This window comes from Centroberyx gerrardi, chromosome 9 (assembly GCF_048128805.1).
Source record: "Centroberyx gerrardi isolate f3 chromosome 9, fCenGer3.hap1.cur.20231027, whole genome shotgun sequence".
NCBI classification, from domain to species: Eukaryota; Metazoa; Chordata; class Actinopteri; order Beryciformes; family Berycidae; genus Centroberyx; species Centroberyx gerrardi.
Window position 1 is genome coordinate 12,935,767 of NC_136005.1, and position 17,018 is coordinate 12,952,784.

Here is a 17,018-nt window from a genome sequence, read left to right on the forward strand (position 1 = left end):
CCATTTCCTCTAAAATAGCTCCAAAATACATCCAAAAACACTTTCAAGTCTTCACTTTATGTCTTGCATGTGTATTCCACCATTGTAAATACTGGTTGGATTTGTGAAGTATGATCGCACGCTTTGTATTTAAATGAAAAATACATTTTGGAGCATTTCCACATCCACGTCCAAATTCTAATAAAATAAATCATTTCCAAACAAGCACACACGAGTGCAACAATATTATCATCACACTGATTGTCAGATAAGACAGATAGATAATAGACAGTAGGTAATAAGTAGACTAGAGAGAAGAGAATTCTGTGTTTTTAGATGTACTTTGGTGGATTAGGAGCCATGAGGTAAGTGGATTTCAATTCAGACGTTCTGATGAGGTAATGGCTAGAGCAAAAGCTATCAGGGACAGACAGTGACTGCTAACATAAGATGAGGGGCAAGAAAAACTTCAAAACACTTTCATATCAACATGTTCCCATCAGAAATTATCTCATTCAAGACTACTTCTCAAAAACAATTCAATATATAAACCTCCCTTAAATTCATAATAGCCAGTTATGCTGGTTGGTTCTATAATATGGGTTGTGGCAAGTTAAATAATGTACTTTATGTTGGACAGAGGTAAACCATTGCTACTGTGTGAGGTGTTATCAGAATCAGCTGTAAGCTTGTTCCCTTTTTAGCGCCAGCGATGATTCTCCAGCCAGTATCTCAGCTGGAAAAAAAGAATTCAAAACAATTCAATGGCGTCATGTCTTCCTCAGACGATGCTCTTGATATTGTCCTGAGTTCACAGCAATCCAAGTGGAAAAGGTCTGTGAAAATGACAGATAAGGCTTAGGAATGTTTCGGATGGCTTGGGCTTACGGAATAAATCTTAAAAATAGCCAAAGTAGGCTTGCTACAGACAGGAGGCTCCATAATCAGAGAATTGATGGCCTGGCGCAGGGCTTGAGGATGAAACAGCCGCTCAGGTTGTTCAGCTCTTCTGGTCTGCGGGGAAAGGCTGTAAGGACAGAGGACTCCCGTGCTTCACATACACACTGCCGTCCTCCAGCTTGACTTCATATACTTGTTGCTAAAACAATCAAAACACATAAAATAAAAGGAATGTGGCAGCTGGAAAAGTAGAAAAGAAACACATTTCCTTGCTGAAGTGAGGACTCAGCACACACACACACACACACACACGCACACGCACACGCACACACACACACAGCACATTCATGAGTCAAAGCACAAACTACTGCTGCCATTTTTGCTTACTGTAAGGGAAGGCTGACAGTATATTCCACTTTTCACCAATTAAATTCATTAATTGAGCAACTCACTTCAACAATATCATACACAATCACAACAACAACTGTATGCATTTCCAAAGATCCAAATACCTCATGCGGGATCATGAAAACTCAAATCATGTTCCTGTGAGACTTTGATGAGCTCATGCACTCAGCTCAGTTTCTCCTTGTAGTTGCTCATGTTTGATGTAGTACAGGTGAAATATTAGCTTGTAAAGAACTGATTAATGGAAAAAGAGGATGAAACGTTTACGGGAAAGTGAAGCTCTTATTTTGGACTGTTTTCACTGCAGAAAATATGAAACATCAAAACATATGTTCATTGATTCACTCATCCAAGCAACTGAAATGGGTAAGAAAGATGTTGATCATATAATAAAACAAAATGAGAACATAATGCAGCTGTGACTGATGAGCTTTGATTTGTCTCATGTCAATCAGTTGGACCTACATCAAATGGAGGAGGATGATTTGTCTACATAAACAGTGAGAATATACAGGGCAACACCCAGACAATAAGTGAATCCACAGTTCATACAGGGGCTCAAAAATGATCATGCTTGGCCTGTTTTACATCAAACATTTTTGGAGATTTATGCTTCATCAGACTGATTCATGTGTTTTTTAACTGTATGTTAAAAATGGCGTTATATTGGGGTATATGTACACGTGCTATCCTTTTTTATGCTCAGCACACACACAATTTCTAGCTGCAACTTTGGTTCATATGGCAATACATTGTTTATTTTACAGTCTTATGTAAAAAAAAAAATACATGTCAGGCAAATTATGAGGGGTCACAGTGTGCAGATGGTGTAAACCTGGCCATGTGAGTAATAGCTAGACTGACCTGTAACCCGGTTCCTGACCTCCCGGTTCTGAGATTAAAGTCATAGTCGTGCCAGGGGCAGAAGACCTGCAGGACCCCGTCGGCCTCCTCGATGTCTCCATCACACAGAGGGCCACCTGGCGCACACGGGAAACACACGGTCAATAACACTTTCTTCCGAGAAACAATAATTGGAGCTGTCTTGTTCTAGGATGAAGTGCAGGGATGCTGCTGGAAAAACAAAAAGAGCCTGGTGTAAAACAGACAAGCCTGTGTGACAGCAGGGGGCATGACGCTGCTGTGTGTTTTTGTTTGGCCGTGATGGAAAAACAACACACAGGTTCACATTTTTTGTTTTGGGTTATTTTCAACTGCAGTCTGGCTCACAGCATCGTTCCCTAGCATCTAGCATCTATTCCCTATTACGCCCAATAGGCGCTTTCACTGCTGCGCAAAATGATTACTTTCATTTTAATAATACGGATATACTGCGTTATCCTCGCTTTATAGTCATCTGAAGGGTTAATCGGAATATAGGAATAACGCGCGATTTGGATGTTGACAGGTTGAGGTTTTACCGGAGTGAGAACAACGGGCATCCATGGCAAAGAACTCGCCCTTTACATAGAAGAGGCAGACATCAGAGTCGTAGCCGAGGGAGGAGTACATCAGACGGCATTGCTTCTTGGAAAGCTCCGAGGCTGGGCCTATGAGTCTCCATGAAACGCTTTCCGCATTTCCCTCTTCATTCCCAGAGCCAGAAGCCATAAAGAACAGCGAAATGAACTGGTTTCTAATTTGCGCCACTCGTTATAGGGCTCTTTTTCGCCGGTGCAAATGGATTTGGCAATTTGCTCCGTGAAAATATTCCATAATAACCACGCCGACTGGTATGACAATCAGCCATGTGTGGATTGTGCTTCCTCCGTCCCAGCAGCCGCCTGCCTTTCGCTGCAGGAGACTGCCGTTGTTTGCTTGTTTGCTTCATTGCTTTTCATTTTTGTCATTCGAGCTCGACATTTTCTCAAAGATGGAGGTTTATAGTGTGTCATAGATTATTAAATGAGCATTGTGCTCAACGCATGAAATTCAAACCCTTTAGGTCTAATGATGCTGTGGCACTATCAAGTTAGAAATAGGACACAAATAGGCTAACCTACATGCAACTGTTGCAAAAATGTTTTCAGTGATCTAAACCTCTAATTTTACTCGAAGCAGCATCCAAAACAAACCTAGGTTTTCAGATTTGGCCAATGATCAGAGTAGATCTTTCATTATGACTGAGCCTAGAAACAAAACCTACTTATCCGCTGCTTCTATGATTAGGGCCAGTCTGTGACATTACCTCACTCTGTTTTATTTTCAAACAATGCAGCTCATTGCATTTTGTAATCTTTCTTGGTGGCCTTTTCAGTTTATTAGAGCTGAGCACAGCTAAGTATACAGAGACTTGGAATTATTCCCCAAGTGTGTGGTAAATGTGGAACATTACGTTTTATGTAGTGAGCAAATAGTTCAAAACCATTTCTCAATTATCAATTATAATGCCTGTTATTGTCCTTCTATGGCAGACTCATAATTAGGTGGAAAGCAGTCTGCTCCAGACAGGTATTTGGCCAAGAGGTTTCTTCAGGTTGAGTTTTCCACAATGTAGTTTCTTAACAATATTTCAAATTGTTTGTGAACCCAGCTGTGTCTCAGCCAGTGTTTTAGTTGTATGTATGATGTTATCACTCACTGCATATAAAATAATTCAATTTTAAAAATGAAGAAGTCAGCAGTTCTTTGACCTTTGTCGACTGACGGGACACATAACATTTAAACTGAAACCTCAGGAAGATAACACTTCATCATGAGATAGGACCTCCAACTTTTCTCAAAGCCTCAGTCAGTCTGCTGCTGATGACAGCTTTTATAGAGCGTTTGTGAATAAGTCAACCATCTATCTGTGATCAAAGAAGATTAACGAGTTCTATTAATCACCAATACATAAAACAGATTTTTCCAGTGGCATTGAGGTCGAGTTTTTAAGTGGGAGCCACAAATTTGCCCAATTGGCAAAGTAAATTTTTTTTTAATGCTCTGTGTTTCTTCAACTTTTATTCACTGCGTCTCCATCTCTTTATTATGCCAATAGTAGTAGTAATTGTGCTGGCAGTATAGCCTATAAGTTATGTGAGTTACTGTCTAGACTGGACCAATGCATAACAGAGGCCGCTTGTTCTGATCCTGACTTTGAGAAACGGACTCGTGTATAAGTTTGCAGCATGAGCACAGGGGAAAGCTATACTGCTGTGAATACGTGCTGCGGGTAGGAAGAAGGAATGGTGCTGCCTCTTGTCAGAATATTCTGTGTCACTGGATCCCAGCAAGAGCAAATGTGCTTTGGATGTCGATTCAGTGAGGAAAAGGGAAAGTCAGCATAGGGAAACCTGAGCTACCTAAACCAGGAACATGCTGTGTGCATGCTAAGCAGACTGGCAGAAAGCTAATCATTATAACTTACTTATGTTGCCAGTGTGTATCTTTGACCTTTTAAGAGGCAACTGCCAGGTAGATATATGAGGTCTGAGGGATGTTGGAAGGGGCATCTCAATATTAGACGTCTACATGCCCAACAGTTTTGAATGTTAAGGTTCGGGACTAGCTTTTAGCATAATGGTATTGTGGAAGTCTGTGTTGTTCTCTGCAGGGATTGGCCTTTGCTAACAGACAACTTCTTTTCACTTCTTTGACATGTTGCTGTTGTCTTGCAGGAGGTTATACCTCAGGCCATTGCTCAGCATCATTTTTTACAACTGAGATATTTTGATAGTCATTTTGTGCTAATTTATTACTGCCATATTGTTCCAGTGTAGTGTAAATAACGGTACAAACACATTGTACTCAGGAAATAACACAAAATCACAATAATGCATTTTTTTTCAGCATATTTATCAAATGGTAGCGCTCTGACACTTAGAGTATCACACTTTCCTCAGCATGGCTTGTTATTACCCACTGCCAAGTGGTAGATCTTGACAATGCGGAGGGGAGAGGACAGTAACCAACTGTGAGACGATGTGCAACTGAAAATAAACTTACATGTTCAGGGGAAAAAAGCACAGCTCTCATTCAGGTGCATAAAATCTCTTATTTACTTTTTGGCCTTGTGGCCTTCATCAGAATTATATAGATATAGGCAATGCAAAAATAAATTAACTCATGACTACTTGAAGGTTAACATTAGGAAGTATTTACATTACAGTATTTAAAAGTATTACATTTCATCATAGCATTTCTATGTAAATGCCTAGCAAATAACAAGCATTGAAATAAACTAGGGCAAGCCTTTTTGGCAACTGATTAGTAGCCACAAATTATCTAATTTTGTCCTGTTTAGGCTTATTTGAACTATTTTACAGTACAGTATACAGCCTCCACTCCACTTCACCAGGCTTAGATTGGAATTTCACAACTTCTCACAAAAGCCGTTTATTTTCAACAATGCTGCCAAGCTTTCAGTGTGTGTACTTACAAGAAGGTGGGGCTCTGAGGTTATGAAATGGGTCGAAGGGGATTCTCAATGAACATGCTTGTTCTTCTCTGTCACCCATAAAGCTGTACAGTGAAGTAGGCAGTCTGCATGTATGAGGTGGCATTGACACACTGACAGGCAGCAGTCCAAAACTCTGCTTTGGCATGCTGAAAAGTGAGAAAATAAGGCACAGACTGTGTCCAAATGTGCTCCGAATGATCTAGTTTTCAGAGAAGGGGAGAAAGAAAATGATGACAGAAATGAAAAAGATGCATTGTGGAAAAATGGAATCAGCAGGCCGGATGGGAACAATAAAAACAAATAAAGCTGCAGAGAGCAAGCAAAAAGTCCAAAGTGATCACAAGAGTATAGCACTGTCCATAAATTTCTTTGGCTATTTGTTGCAATATTCCTACCACTGGACAGTGTAACTGTTTGCACAGGGCAAAATTTGGCTTGGAGAAAGCCTGGCTCAGATGACATATTTGGCTACTAGTGAAGCCCAAACTCATCCATCATTAGCCTCCTCTTGTTCCTCAAAACATTGTCCTCAACCCAGCAACCACCCTCAAAAGTCTACTAACTCATCGGCCAAGGCTAGATGGAAGACCAGCTCTCCAGCCAATGTGGTTTTCATTAGCTCAGCAAATGCATCGGCCAAGCTCGGAATGCCACTACCTGCTCCGTCCACAAATCCCACTGCCTTGCTCCGAGCTCTGATAGCTGCTGTCATTCAAGCGCCGGTGTGAGAACGGCAGGATTTACAGCTCCCACTCTGTGATAACACTATTTTGATGTGTGTGATCGGTACTTGCTGTCCTCCAGAACTAAATATCCATCATGATGTTATGTCACTAATAATGCTAAGCCAGACTCAACCTCAATGTTCTGGGGATTGAACAGGAAACTGAACCCAGGACTGAACTCCTCCTGTAGCCAGTCTCCTGGTCCGCTGGAAACAGCAGCAGGTCCTCAGAGAGAGCATTGATTAGGGTTCAACTGCAGTCCACACAATAGTTTCCTGGTTTCAAAGTCTTAGGTACAGAGGTTGGACACAATAATAAAAACGGCTAACAAAATACGAACATCAAGTACCTAATAAGAAGGGCCACACTTTGCTTTCAGAACTGCTTCAGTCCTCATTGGGAGGCTGTTGTACAAGTCCTGACCTGTGTGTAGAAAGATATTGGACCATTACTCAAGGAAAAAGCATCCAGTTCTCTGACGGATGAAGGAGGTGGAAAGCTATTTCACACTCCAGAATGTCCCATAAAGGTTCAGGGATGTTTAGATCTGGTGATTGGGGAGGCCATGGAAGGCATTTTGTCATCCTGTGTTCATGAAACCACCCGTGAATTTGTTTAGCAGTGTGTTTGGAAGCATTATCATCTTGGAATATGGGAACATCATGAGCGAACAGTGTTTGCACCACATGGCCCTGTAAAATGCTTCATATTCCTTGGCTGTTATACGACCGTGCAGAGCAATCATCACACCTAATGACCATACCATTACAGATCCACCACATGTTTAACAGTGGGCAACAGACATTGTGGGCGTAAGGCATCCTTTGGCATTCTCCAAACATAAATCTGTCTGGACTCAGGAAAAAGGATGAAAGACGACTCATCAGACCATATAACTCTTTTCCATTGCACAGTGATCCAGGTTTTATGCTCCTTATACCAAGTTATTCATCTCTGTGTGTTGGCCTTGTATATAAGCAGGTTCGGAAAATAGCAGCCATGCGTTGTGAAGCTTAAAGCAGAGTTTTTGGGACTGTGCCACAGAAGTGTTGATTCAATTCTATGGTCATTTCTGAAGCGGTATTTTTGTTAAGTGTCTTATGTATTCCTTCTAGTGAGCCTCGATTTGCGACCACTGTTCCTCATTGACAACGCAATTTGTCCCATTTTGGCCATGATTTTCAAGACTGTTCCCCTCGCCACATTAAATAATGCTACAATTTTTGCAACCGATGCGCCTGCAATTCAGACATCGACTAGTCGGCCACTTAGGAACTCTTGGTTGGCTCACGCTGCTTTGAAAAATGTGCCTTTAAAGCTGAGGGTTGACAGACCTCTTTTTAAAGCAGACACATGCTGCTAATTGGCAATCAGCTTAATATGACTCACCTGTGTCGCTGCCTTTGTAATTGTGAATTAGTTACTTCAAAGTTAAAGTCATTTTTCACATGGCACTTTCTGTTATTTTTTCCACTGCCGTGTATCTCAAATAACAGCAAAGACTGGAAATTTGTGGATCGGTAATGAAGCAGAAGTGAAGAAAAAAAAAGCTTGAAATGTTGAATAATGGCCTCATGTTTGCCTCTCTCCTTAGTCATGCTAGAGGACTGGGCTTTGTCAGTTCAATCACATTGGTGCAATTGATGGTGTTGAAAAGCAAGTGAGCGCACGCACTTCCTATCTCCTCTCTCTGTCCACATCTCCTCCATCTACCTACTCAACCTGTCAACACACTTCTCTCCGCAAAATCACACTGACGTTCTAAATCTTCACTACCAGTGTAATTTCTCATGTGTAAATATTAGTGGTGAAATGTGGAGATACAGTAAGTTGTATTCCTGGACCTGTAACCTGACAGGATAAAATAATGCGATCTGAAGTGATGTTATACAGCATAATTGCCAAAGGCGTACTGCTAAGATATAGAGTCTGACAAGAGCAGTAGGTATGAGAGATTGAGAGCCAGATTCAGACCCATTCGCCCAGAAGTATTACTCAAGCTGAAACATTAAAGTGCACCTGACTTGACCTGCATGCCTGCTGCATCCTAAAACATATCACGCTCTTCTCTAACCACTCTGTAGAGGAAAGACATCATTTCATTGCACCTATGAGACAGAGAGGGCATGACGTCAAGCAACTGAGTCACTCTGCGTGAAGCCTGCTGTGATCTGTGTCCCCCTCTCCACCTTTACGGCACGCGGGTCTGCAGGAGAGATCAGACTATGCTACATTCCTGTCTTCATGTCTTCACTCCTCCTGATTGTATCCAGACACAATACGTCTTGTTCTCCAAGGTTCTGTGCGAGCCCAGCAGACGGACAGGGAGGGGAAATCGGGGCTGAGGAATCGACGAGGCAGGAATTCACCATCTGAAAACGCAGACGAGGACGAGGAGCGGGTGGAGGGATGGAGGGGTTGTACTTCTGTGTCTGTCTCTGATGATGGTTTTACGGTGTGCCATATGGATCATGTTGGGTGCTGTTGATATATTGTGGTGATTGGAGGAAAAATGATCAGGCATATACTGCTGATGATGCACTGTGTAGGTGTGTGATGAGGGGTTCTCAGGAAAAGTAATCTGTCGGCATAAGGCTAGACGGGCACTATACACCAGTGCTACTTCATGAATATTAGTACACTATATAACCGTAACCTGCAAAGTATGTCAATGAAAAGTTATAGAGCCACTAAATGCATGTAGCGCTGCCACACGCCATTTCATGGGCTTTATAATGGGCTCCAAATCACATGGTGCTCATGGAACGTCAACGTTCTCGTCTAAGCAACATTTGGCGGGCATGCGTGAAATTATTTCTTTCTGCTCCTCCTTAATTCATAAAACATGAAACTTGTCACTTTCCCCTGCTTAATGCCACTTTTCCTTGAGGAGCTGAAGGTTTCTGTGAAGTTCATTAAATGAAAGAGAAGGAGAAAGATAGAGAGAGTGAGAGAGAGGGATGGGGAGACAGGGAGAGAGACCTTCAAGAGAGACAGGGAGGAAGAGAGAGCTGGGTCTCTTGGCAGCAAGGCACCTGTTGTTGGAAGGTTGCATTTGAAAGTGGCCCATGGAGAGGTGTTAAGCCTGTTCCAGTCTGTTGCGACCAGCGAGTCTGACTGCTGCTGCTGCAGATTCCATCCCCGACTCAAACCAGTTCCTTGTCTTCCTCACAGGGCGACTTCACACATCTCTCAGGCTTGCTGCACCGTGTCAGGAGCTCCACAAATCAACAGCCCTCCATGCCTCAATAACCTGCATGTGTCCCATAACAGCACTCTTCAAGGGACATTAATACCTCCTGGCCCTTGAAGAAGAGAGAGGATATATTATAAAGGAATATTGCAGTCTGGAGCTAGATAGATGAGAGTCTGGATAAATGGAGGCCTATGGCTCTCTCACAAAGTAAACAAAAATTAACAATGAGCTCTGTGTGAATGTGTGTGTGTGTGTGTCTACCCTTGTTTGACACAGATTATAAAACAAGTATGTCCTCAGTACATTTGGTTGACTATTTTGCTCACGGGACCAACAGAAACAAAGAACAATGCACTCGGGCTGAATTACATTACAGTATCAACAGATCTCACATGTTCTCCAGTTTCCAGACGGCATAACGAAGCACACATAGCAGCCAGACCTCCATTAATATGGCCAGGAGAGAGGCGAGAGATAGGTAAAATCACTCCAGCATGGAGATGTCAGATCAATCTTGTATTTTAGCTGGTGACACTGAGAGTAAGGCTTCGAGGAGAGTAAGCTGAGCTGTACCGAGGGCCACTTGAGAGACCACGCAGGGGAGGATGAAATCTGCATTGGCCCACAGAGTCAAACCACATCACAGCACAGTGTCAAACAGCCTCTCCAGCCAGGCAGACTCAATGGGGATGAGAGCATGTTGGAGTCACGGGGGAGGGATAGGGGTTTGAGGGGGACCCCTCCATCTGGGAAAGTGAACATTCAGAAACAAAGGTCTCACGGAGTGAAACCCAGCATGTGGGCTGTTTTTGTACCAACCTCAGGCAGAGTGAGTAGCAAAGAAGCAATTTATTTTCTGCTCTAATATTAGCACTCAGTGTAAGAGAGATACGTGCTCCAGCAAAAAGAGACCAAGTGCTACCTTAAATGTAAAAATGCATGCTAGGATAGGAAGGCACAAATCTCTCTCAAAATCCAGAAATACTATCTCTATCTCTATTTCAAGGACCACAATGGAAATAAGTCTGTGACTTTACTGTGTTATTCTTGACAAACAAACTGTAAGGTTCTGCTGCTTCTTGTCTTTGTTGAATAAACTAAACTAAACTAAACTAAACTAAACTATTTATTAGTAAAGATGTATTAGAGATGTATTTCTGGATATTGAGAGAGTGCTGTACCTTCCTATCCTAATACTAGCACTCTATAGCACCAGCAGCACTATCCTTTACCAGCTGTAAACACTAATTGTGTTGCACCATGTTGTTTTCCCATCACAAAATATAACAACTGTTCAAACCTGTGGTACCGGGCTTCTGAGGTCTTGCTGCAATGCATGTCTTCATTGCAAAATGCACCAATCGGTAAGCAACTTGCTAGACTGCTTATCAGTCACATCTTGGCGTGATCGAGAAGCGGTCGTGAGATAGCAGAGCGTAACTGCCGGAGAAGTTCCCAGAAGACAAGCCACACAAGCAACCAAGATGTCTGATTGGGAAAGCTCGACTAAATGAAACACTGATGCTGTCAACAAATGATTCATCCTCATCAACACAGTTCAGCTTGTACTATTTACAGTATATGTAGAGTTCTTTTCACCCAATGACAAAAATACCACATGGATATTTTTAAGGGTTGCTGAATGGTAAATCTGGCACATGTGTACACATATCACTTCAGATCTGCCCGCTATAAGTTGTACTTGCTGAAACTAGGTCAGGGCCGGAGCTAGCTGGTTGGAAATAGCCAGCATATTGCCCGGAGAATCCTCCATGTCTACCTGACATTCCTCTAAAAGACCTTGGAGCAGCAGAGTCACATTGGCGCACTTAATGAGGTGCTGAGTGTCTTTCCAGGCTCAGATTTGGAGGGCCCAGGGTCCATGCAGGGCCCAGTTCATTACCTCCATAGGAAACTGTGGGGAATCGGATCCAATAATTCAGTCGCCCCATTGCCAGTGTTCAGAGCATCCCAATTTCTATCACTGTGTTAATGATCCCTCAAAGAACAAGAGATGATCAAGGAGAGATGTTCAGGCTGTTCACACCTTCTTAGGAGTTTTTATATTTTAATACTATTTTGAAATTATAATGATACTTGTTTTAAAGTATTTGTTTTGATGTCTTATGCATCTGTATTGCTGTGATGTCTTGTTTTTAACTTTGGATTGCTTAATCTCCCGTGTGCACAACAAATTTACCCTTGGGAACTAATAAAGAAACCTTGACCTTGATCTCAGGAAGAGGTAGTGGTTTATGATATGGATCTACGCTTCCTGTACTCCCTCCCCTACAAAGAAGATGAACCACGCAAGTGCAGCTACAGCCAAGGGACACCTTCTCAGGTTTTCATCTATTTTTGTTGCTCCAGGGCTCGGGTTGGACCACAGATAATTGCTGCAGCTGCTCTGACACTTAACATGGCCTCGTACTTTTTGCCTACACTTCTTTTTTTTTTCTCACATTTTTTTTTTGGGGGGGGGGGGGGGTTGGTAGGTTCTGGAAGAATGGAAAAGAAGAGCGAATGTGCAAAACACTGAAATGACTTAAACAAATGTGGATAATATGAAATTTCCACTTCCCCCAAGTTATAAATGAATTCCTATATGGGTTTGCTGAATCTGTACTTCTTACACACAGTTGTTTGAAATTACAACTGTGCATATTTTTTTTTAAAGAAATGCATTCAATAATATTCCTGGTATATATTTAACTGGTGTGTAGACAGCTGACCTAAGTTGTAACTGCATGTAGAGGACAAAGATCACAGATGCCTTCTCCTATCCTCCTTTGTGAAAACAAATATAAATCTGGAATTGGTTGCATAACTTTCAAACTGAAGACAGCAGTGAGCAAACAGCCTGATGGTCTGAACACAGTGGCTGAAACCAAACCCCTTAATCTTATCCCTGAAATGTGCTTAATTTCTCATTACATAAACATTAATTATCCATTAAAAATAACATATAAAAAGTAAGGTTAGTATCATGAGTTCATAAGGGATTTATTCATGGGTTGGTTCGTGGAGAAACTAGAAATTAAGGGATTTTTCATGCCATTTGTGCATGGTGAGTTATTAATGGAAAGCCCCAGTCTCCCTGAATTTTACATTAAATTAGAAAGTAAGTAGTCAAACATTAAGGGGTGTTTAAGGGGGTTTTGATGGGGTCTCCTCCATTAATAACTCCCTTCACTTCATTTTAAGAGGAGTAAATGTAAGGTTATTTTAAGGGATTACTGGTTCGTAGTGATATATAGCTCTAGAGGGCAGGAGTGCTTGTAACTAGCTAATTGTCTACTCATCAGCTGCTGAGATGCTTAACTGATCACTGGTGATGCTGTGATGATTAAATAATTAGTATGACTCATTTGGGTGTAATTGAAACTCACACCCTTAAAACGCCTCTTCAAAGAAGTTTCTATATCTGTCATACTGGAGGCAGCTGAAGGCCGCCCAGCTGATCATGATGGTGTTCCATCATCCTGGCAAGGAGTTAAAATCATCAGTGTCTGCAGTGTGAGATTACCGAACACAAGCTCTTTCTTCCCAAATACCATCCCTCAATCCTGACTGCTTTCTTATCTTTTCCACAGTTTGCCTTGTATGTGTGCAGCTACACCGCTCCTGCAGTAGTGATGAAAAATTGGGTTCTTCTTTAGGAATCAGCCCTTTCAAACTACTTATTTTTGTTTGTTTTTGTAATGTGCAAGAGCCGAACAGCGGTATTTGTGAGTCACAAACTCCCTAAAGAGATCTTTTGTAGTGAGGTACAGCTGTGTGTTTGCCTTGTGTGAGCTGGTAGAAAAACCATGAGTGACCTGTAAAACCATGACCATGAAAACCCCCTGTCCTGGATAGGCATATGGTACTGGGGCTGCTGCTGAAGGCCAGAAGTTTGAGACATGAATCATTGTGGCAAAACAGGTGGTTGTTCACCCCTTAACCTCTTAAGCATACGAAAATAAAACAATAAACAGGCTAAACAATGTTCTTTCTTTCCAAAGGTCATAGGTTTCGTTCTGAGCATGAGGCTTTTCTGTTTCAAAACAACATCAAATATGAATGGATACCGCTCAGAGAACATGTATTATTTGGTTACAGCCTTGGGCGTTAAATGGAAGAGAGGTCATGAACAAGGGGGATCAAAATTGAAATTGAAATTGAATCCTGGGTCATTTAAGCAAGACGCCAGTAGTGACGAGCCAAAATGACTCGCAACAATATGACTTCAGTTGATCCCCACTTCCACAAACAGCACTTGACGCGCAAGTCCATTTCCTCTCTGTCATAAAACTGCATTTACATTTTCAATTTGCTGACTGCACTGTGACAGCACTGTGGGTCTAGCCAATTATTTCAAGGAAATACTTCCACTGTGGCGGTTATTCTGGAACCAAATGAATATAGAACACCCTCAATTTCACTGAAATATTTCCATGAAAAAATGTAAATGCTTTTTATACCGTGTTACCTTGCCATTTCCATTTCACTTTGCCTAACCTTGTCACTGAGAACAAAATCAAATGATGTTGCATAGTTTCTCTGGAGTGGAAACTGATGAACATCTGTTTGGGCCGGTCTTAGTCAAAGAATGCACTGTCTTCAAGTTAAATTATAAGAGATGTCTATGTCGTAGTGGGAGAAGGTGAACAGGTAGCAGACCAGGGTACAGAGACTGCTGTTTCTTTCCAAAGAGAGTGAATGAAGTGAAATGCAACTGTGCAATATGTTCTTCATTCAGAAATCAGGAACACATCAGAAACAGCTTCCTGTGTGTTTGAAATGATGGGAATGAGATACCTATTATAAAGTCATCACCAGCACCTCAGGTATCCCATCCCCTCACACTTCCGTCTGCCATCCCATCATCCCGCTTTCCATCAACCGAAAGCCTCTATCCCACCATCTCCTCATACCCCCACCCATTCCTTTGCGGCTCCTTCTCCAATTCGTCTTCTCTATTTGTCCATTTCTTTTTTCAACAATCATTCTAAATGGCTCTGATTTACCCAGCCGGGTCAGAGCCGGGTCAGTAAACAGCATGTGTGGCAGTGAAAAATAGCAGTCATTATGAAAGCTACTGAACTGTTGATGTCACGTCATTCAATCACCAGATCACAAGGAGGAAGGGCGGGCTACAACAAAAAAAAATAAAAAATAAATAAGAACAATTGGCAGGCAAGTAACCAGAAAACCTATTGGCTACTCCTCAGCAAATAAACAACTGTGACTAATGAGTGTAGTACATTTCACTGGATTATTATGGTGCAGGGTCAGCTGTACAGAGCTTATTACAGTGTTATGGTAGTAACTGCTACCTTCAATCAAAAGCTAGCAGGAAGCTTAGAGCACATTTGCAGTAGTGAGGGAGGTCACACGCACACACACACACACACACACACACACACACACACACTGATCCACGTCCTCCCCTATCACAGCTGTTCGCTGAGGGAGTCTTCAGATAAAAACTGTTCATCTGTTTTCTCCATTGAAAAAGCTCCTATAATGACAAACACAGACTGTCTGACTCGTCTTCCACCCCAAGCAAGCGGTTTTAAAGATATACTGTCTATTGTTCTCTCTCTCATCCTCTCTATCCGCCTCCTGTCTGTCCGCTCTGTATCCAAATACCTCCAAATACCCACCTTTCATCTCTCAGTGGCTGCCAAATACCCAGAATACCAGTGTCTGCTTACTGAGTCCCTGGGACTGTTCTACTCAAGGTTTCATGTGTAAAGGTGAACCCGGGAGAATCGGCTGCTGAGAAGCTGAGCCTCAGTAAAAGACATCCACATTGCATTGCAGGCATTTTGATTTGCACGTAGAGATGATAGATATTTCTATATGGTATATATTTCTGTAAAAACCCCATATTGTACAATGCAGTGAGGAAACCTTGAGAGCAAAGTGGAGGAGGGGAAGTCATAAATGTGACACAATTCATATCTCCTCTTAGGAAATGAAAATAGATACATAGTCAAACTAATATTGAGGGGAACTTTTACATTCACACACATGCACACACACACACACACACACACACTTCACTCACACTTCACTTACTTGTCAAATGGATAACGCATAGTGAACATAGAAGGACATATTTCGATTAGATTTATCTGGAGGTAACGTTGGCAAAGCAACCAGAAGCAGAAATGAAAAATGTTGCAAAATGGTGGCAGTTGTCATCTTGTGAAATTCAATTTAGACCCTCAGAGCCTTGCAGGCGGGAAGGGTGTAACATGTCATGGCTACCTGTCTGCCTGCATGGCACCGGGGATCCTGTCTGTGTTAATGACGACTTTGCCAATCCTGCCCTTCTCGCTGCAAAGCTAGGTACCAAAAAAATAGATTTCTACTCACTAAGCCCGCCACAGAAATGAATCCTGCACTGAACAAGCTCATGGTGGATTCCATGACCCAATATGACATTGTCCAAACTGGGACTAACTACCACATCTGGATCTTCCATCATCCCCACTCAGCTCTACCGGGGATAACGGAAATGTCTAAATATAGGTATCAGCTTACAATACCTATTAATTACATCTGACCTTTATTTTGCCCTCCATGAAAAGGGCTGATGTATTAGAGTCTTATGTTGCCTACTTACAGACCTCCTTAGCACCAAGTGAAAACCTATACAATACCCCTTCAAAGGTCTGTTTTCGTTTCCACTCTGCTTTTTCTTTCAAAGCCCTTCGCTGTGGTCAGAACACTGGATCAGACGGGCTGACGAGGAGACACTGCACTCTGCAAAGGTATTCTGTGTGTGTGTGTGTGTGTGTGTGGTGTGTGTGTGTGTGTGTGTGTGTGTGAAGGAGTTTTCACCCTGGGTCTGTATCCCATGATTCCCTGAGGGTTTGTATCCTTCAGTCAGACCTGACATGAAAGAAGATTCTATTTCTGACCCGTTTATGTGGTGTGTGTGTGTGTGTGCGTGTGTGTGTGTGTGTGTGTGTGTGTGTGTGTGTTTGGTGATGAGGAATAAGAGCGAAGGCAGCTGTCCAGCCATAATCATTATCTTTGTGTGTGAACATGATGTTTAATTTAGCTTTTTTGCTTTATATCACGTCAAAGTGAAATCAAATCTTCACTGTTCGAATTTTTCTACATTCTCACTCAACAGGCTGTGAGTCTGCTAGAACAGTTCAGCACATAATTCCTGTGCGAACATGCTGTTTACATGGCTAATGAGAGGTGGTTTAATGCCATTTCCTGATTTGAAAGAGGTCATCTTCAGAAACCTGATCAATTGCAAGCGTTAAGACACACAAAGCCTTTAGCTACTGGTATCACTTTTCTCACAAAAAAATGAGGTCTAACTAGCTCGTTGGAAAAGTTTCATTCTTTAAAAAAAAATGAAAAAAGAAGAGAGAGAAGAAAATTCCCATCCTCTTATTATATTGGTGTAAACCTGATACAT

At 42.0% G+C, this 17,018-nt stretch overlaps 1 protein-coding gene across 1 annotated transcript; it reads right to left on the reverse strand.

The window, feature by feature from the left end:
* Positions 1 to 279: 279 nt before the first annotated feature.
* LOC139932311 (Rieske domain-containing protein) lies at positions 280 to 2,808 on the reverse strand. Its single transcript, XM_071926034.2, has 3 exons — positions 2,709 to 2,808; positions 2,152 to 2,267; positions 280 to 1,078 (listed from the first exon to the last, which is right to left on the reverse strand). Exons 1-3 carry the CDS (start codon positions 2,797 to 2,799, stop codon positions 980 to 982), a joined length of 306 nt encoding a protein of 101 aa, XP_071782135.1. The 5' UTR covers positions 2,800 to 2,808; the 3' UTR covers positions 280 to 979.
* Positions 2,809 to 17,018: the final 14,210 nt, after the last annotated feature.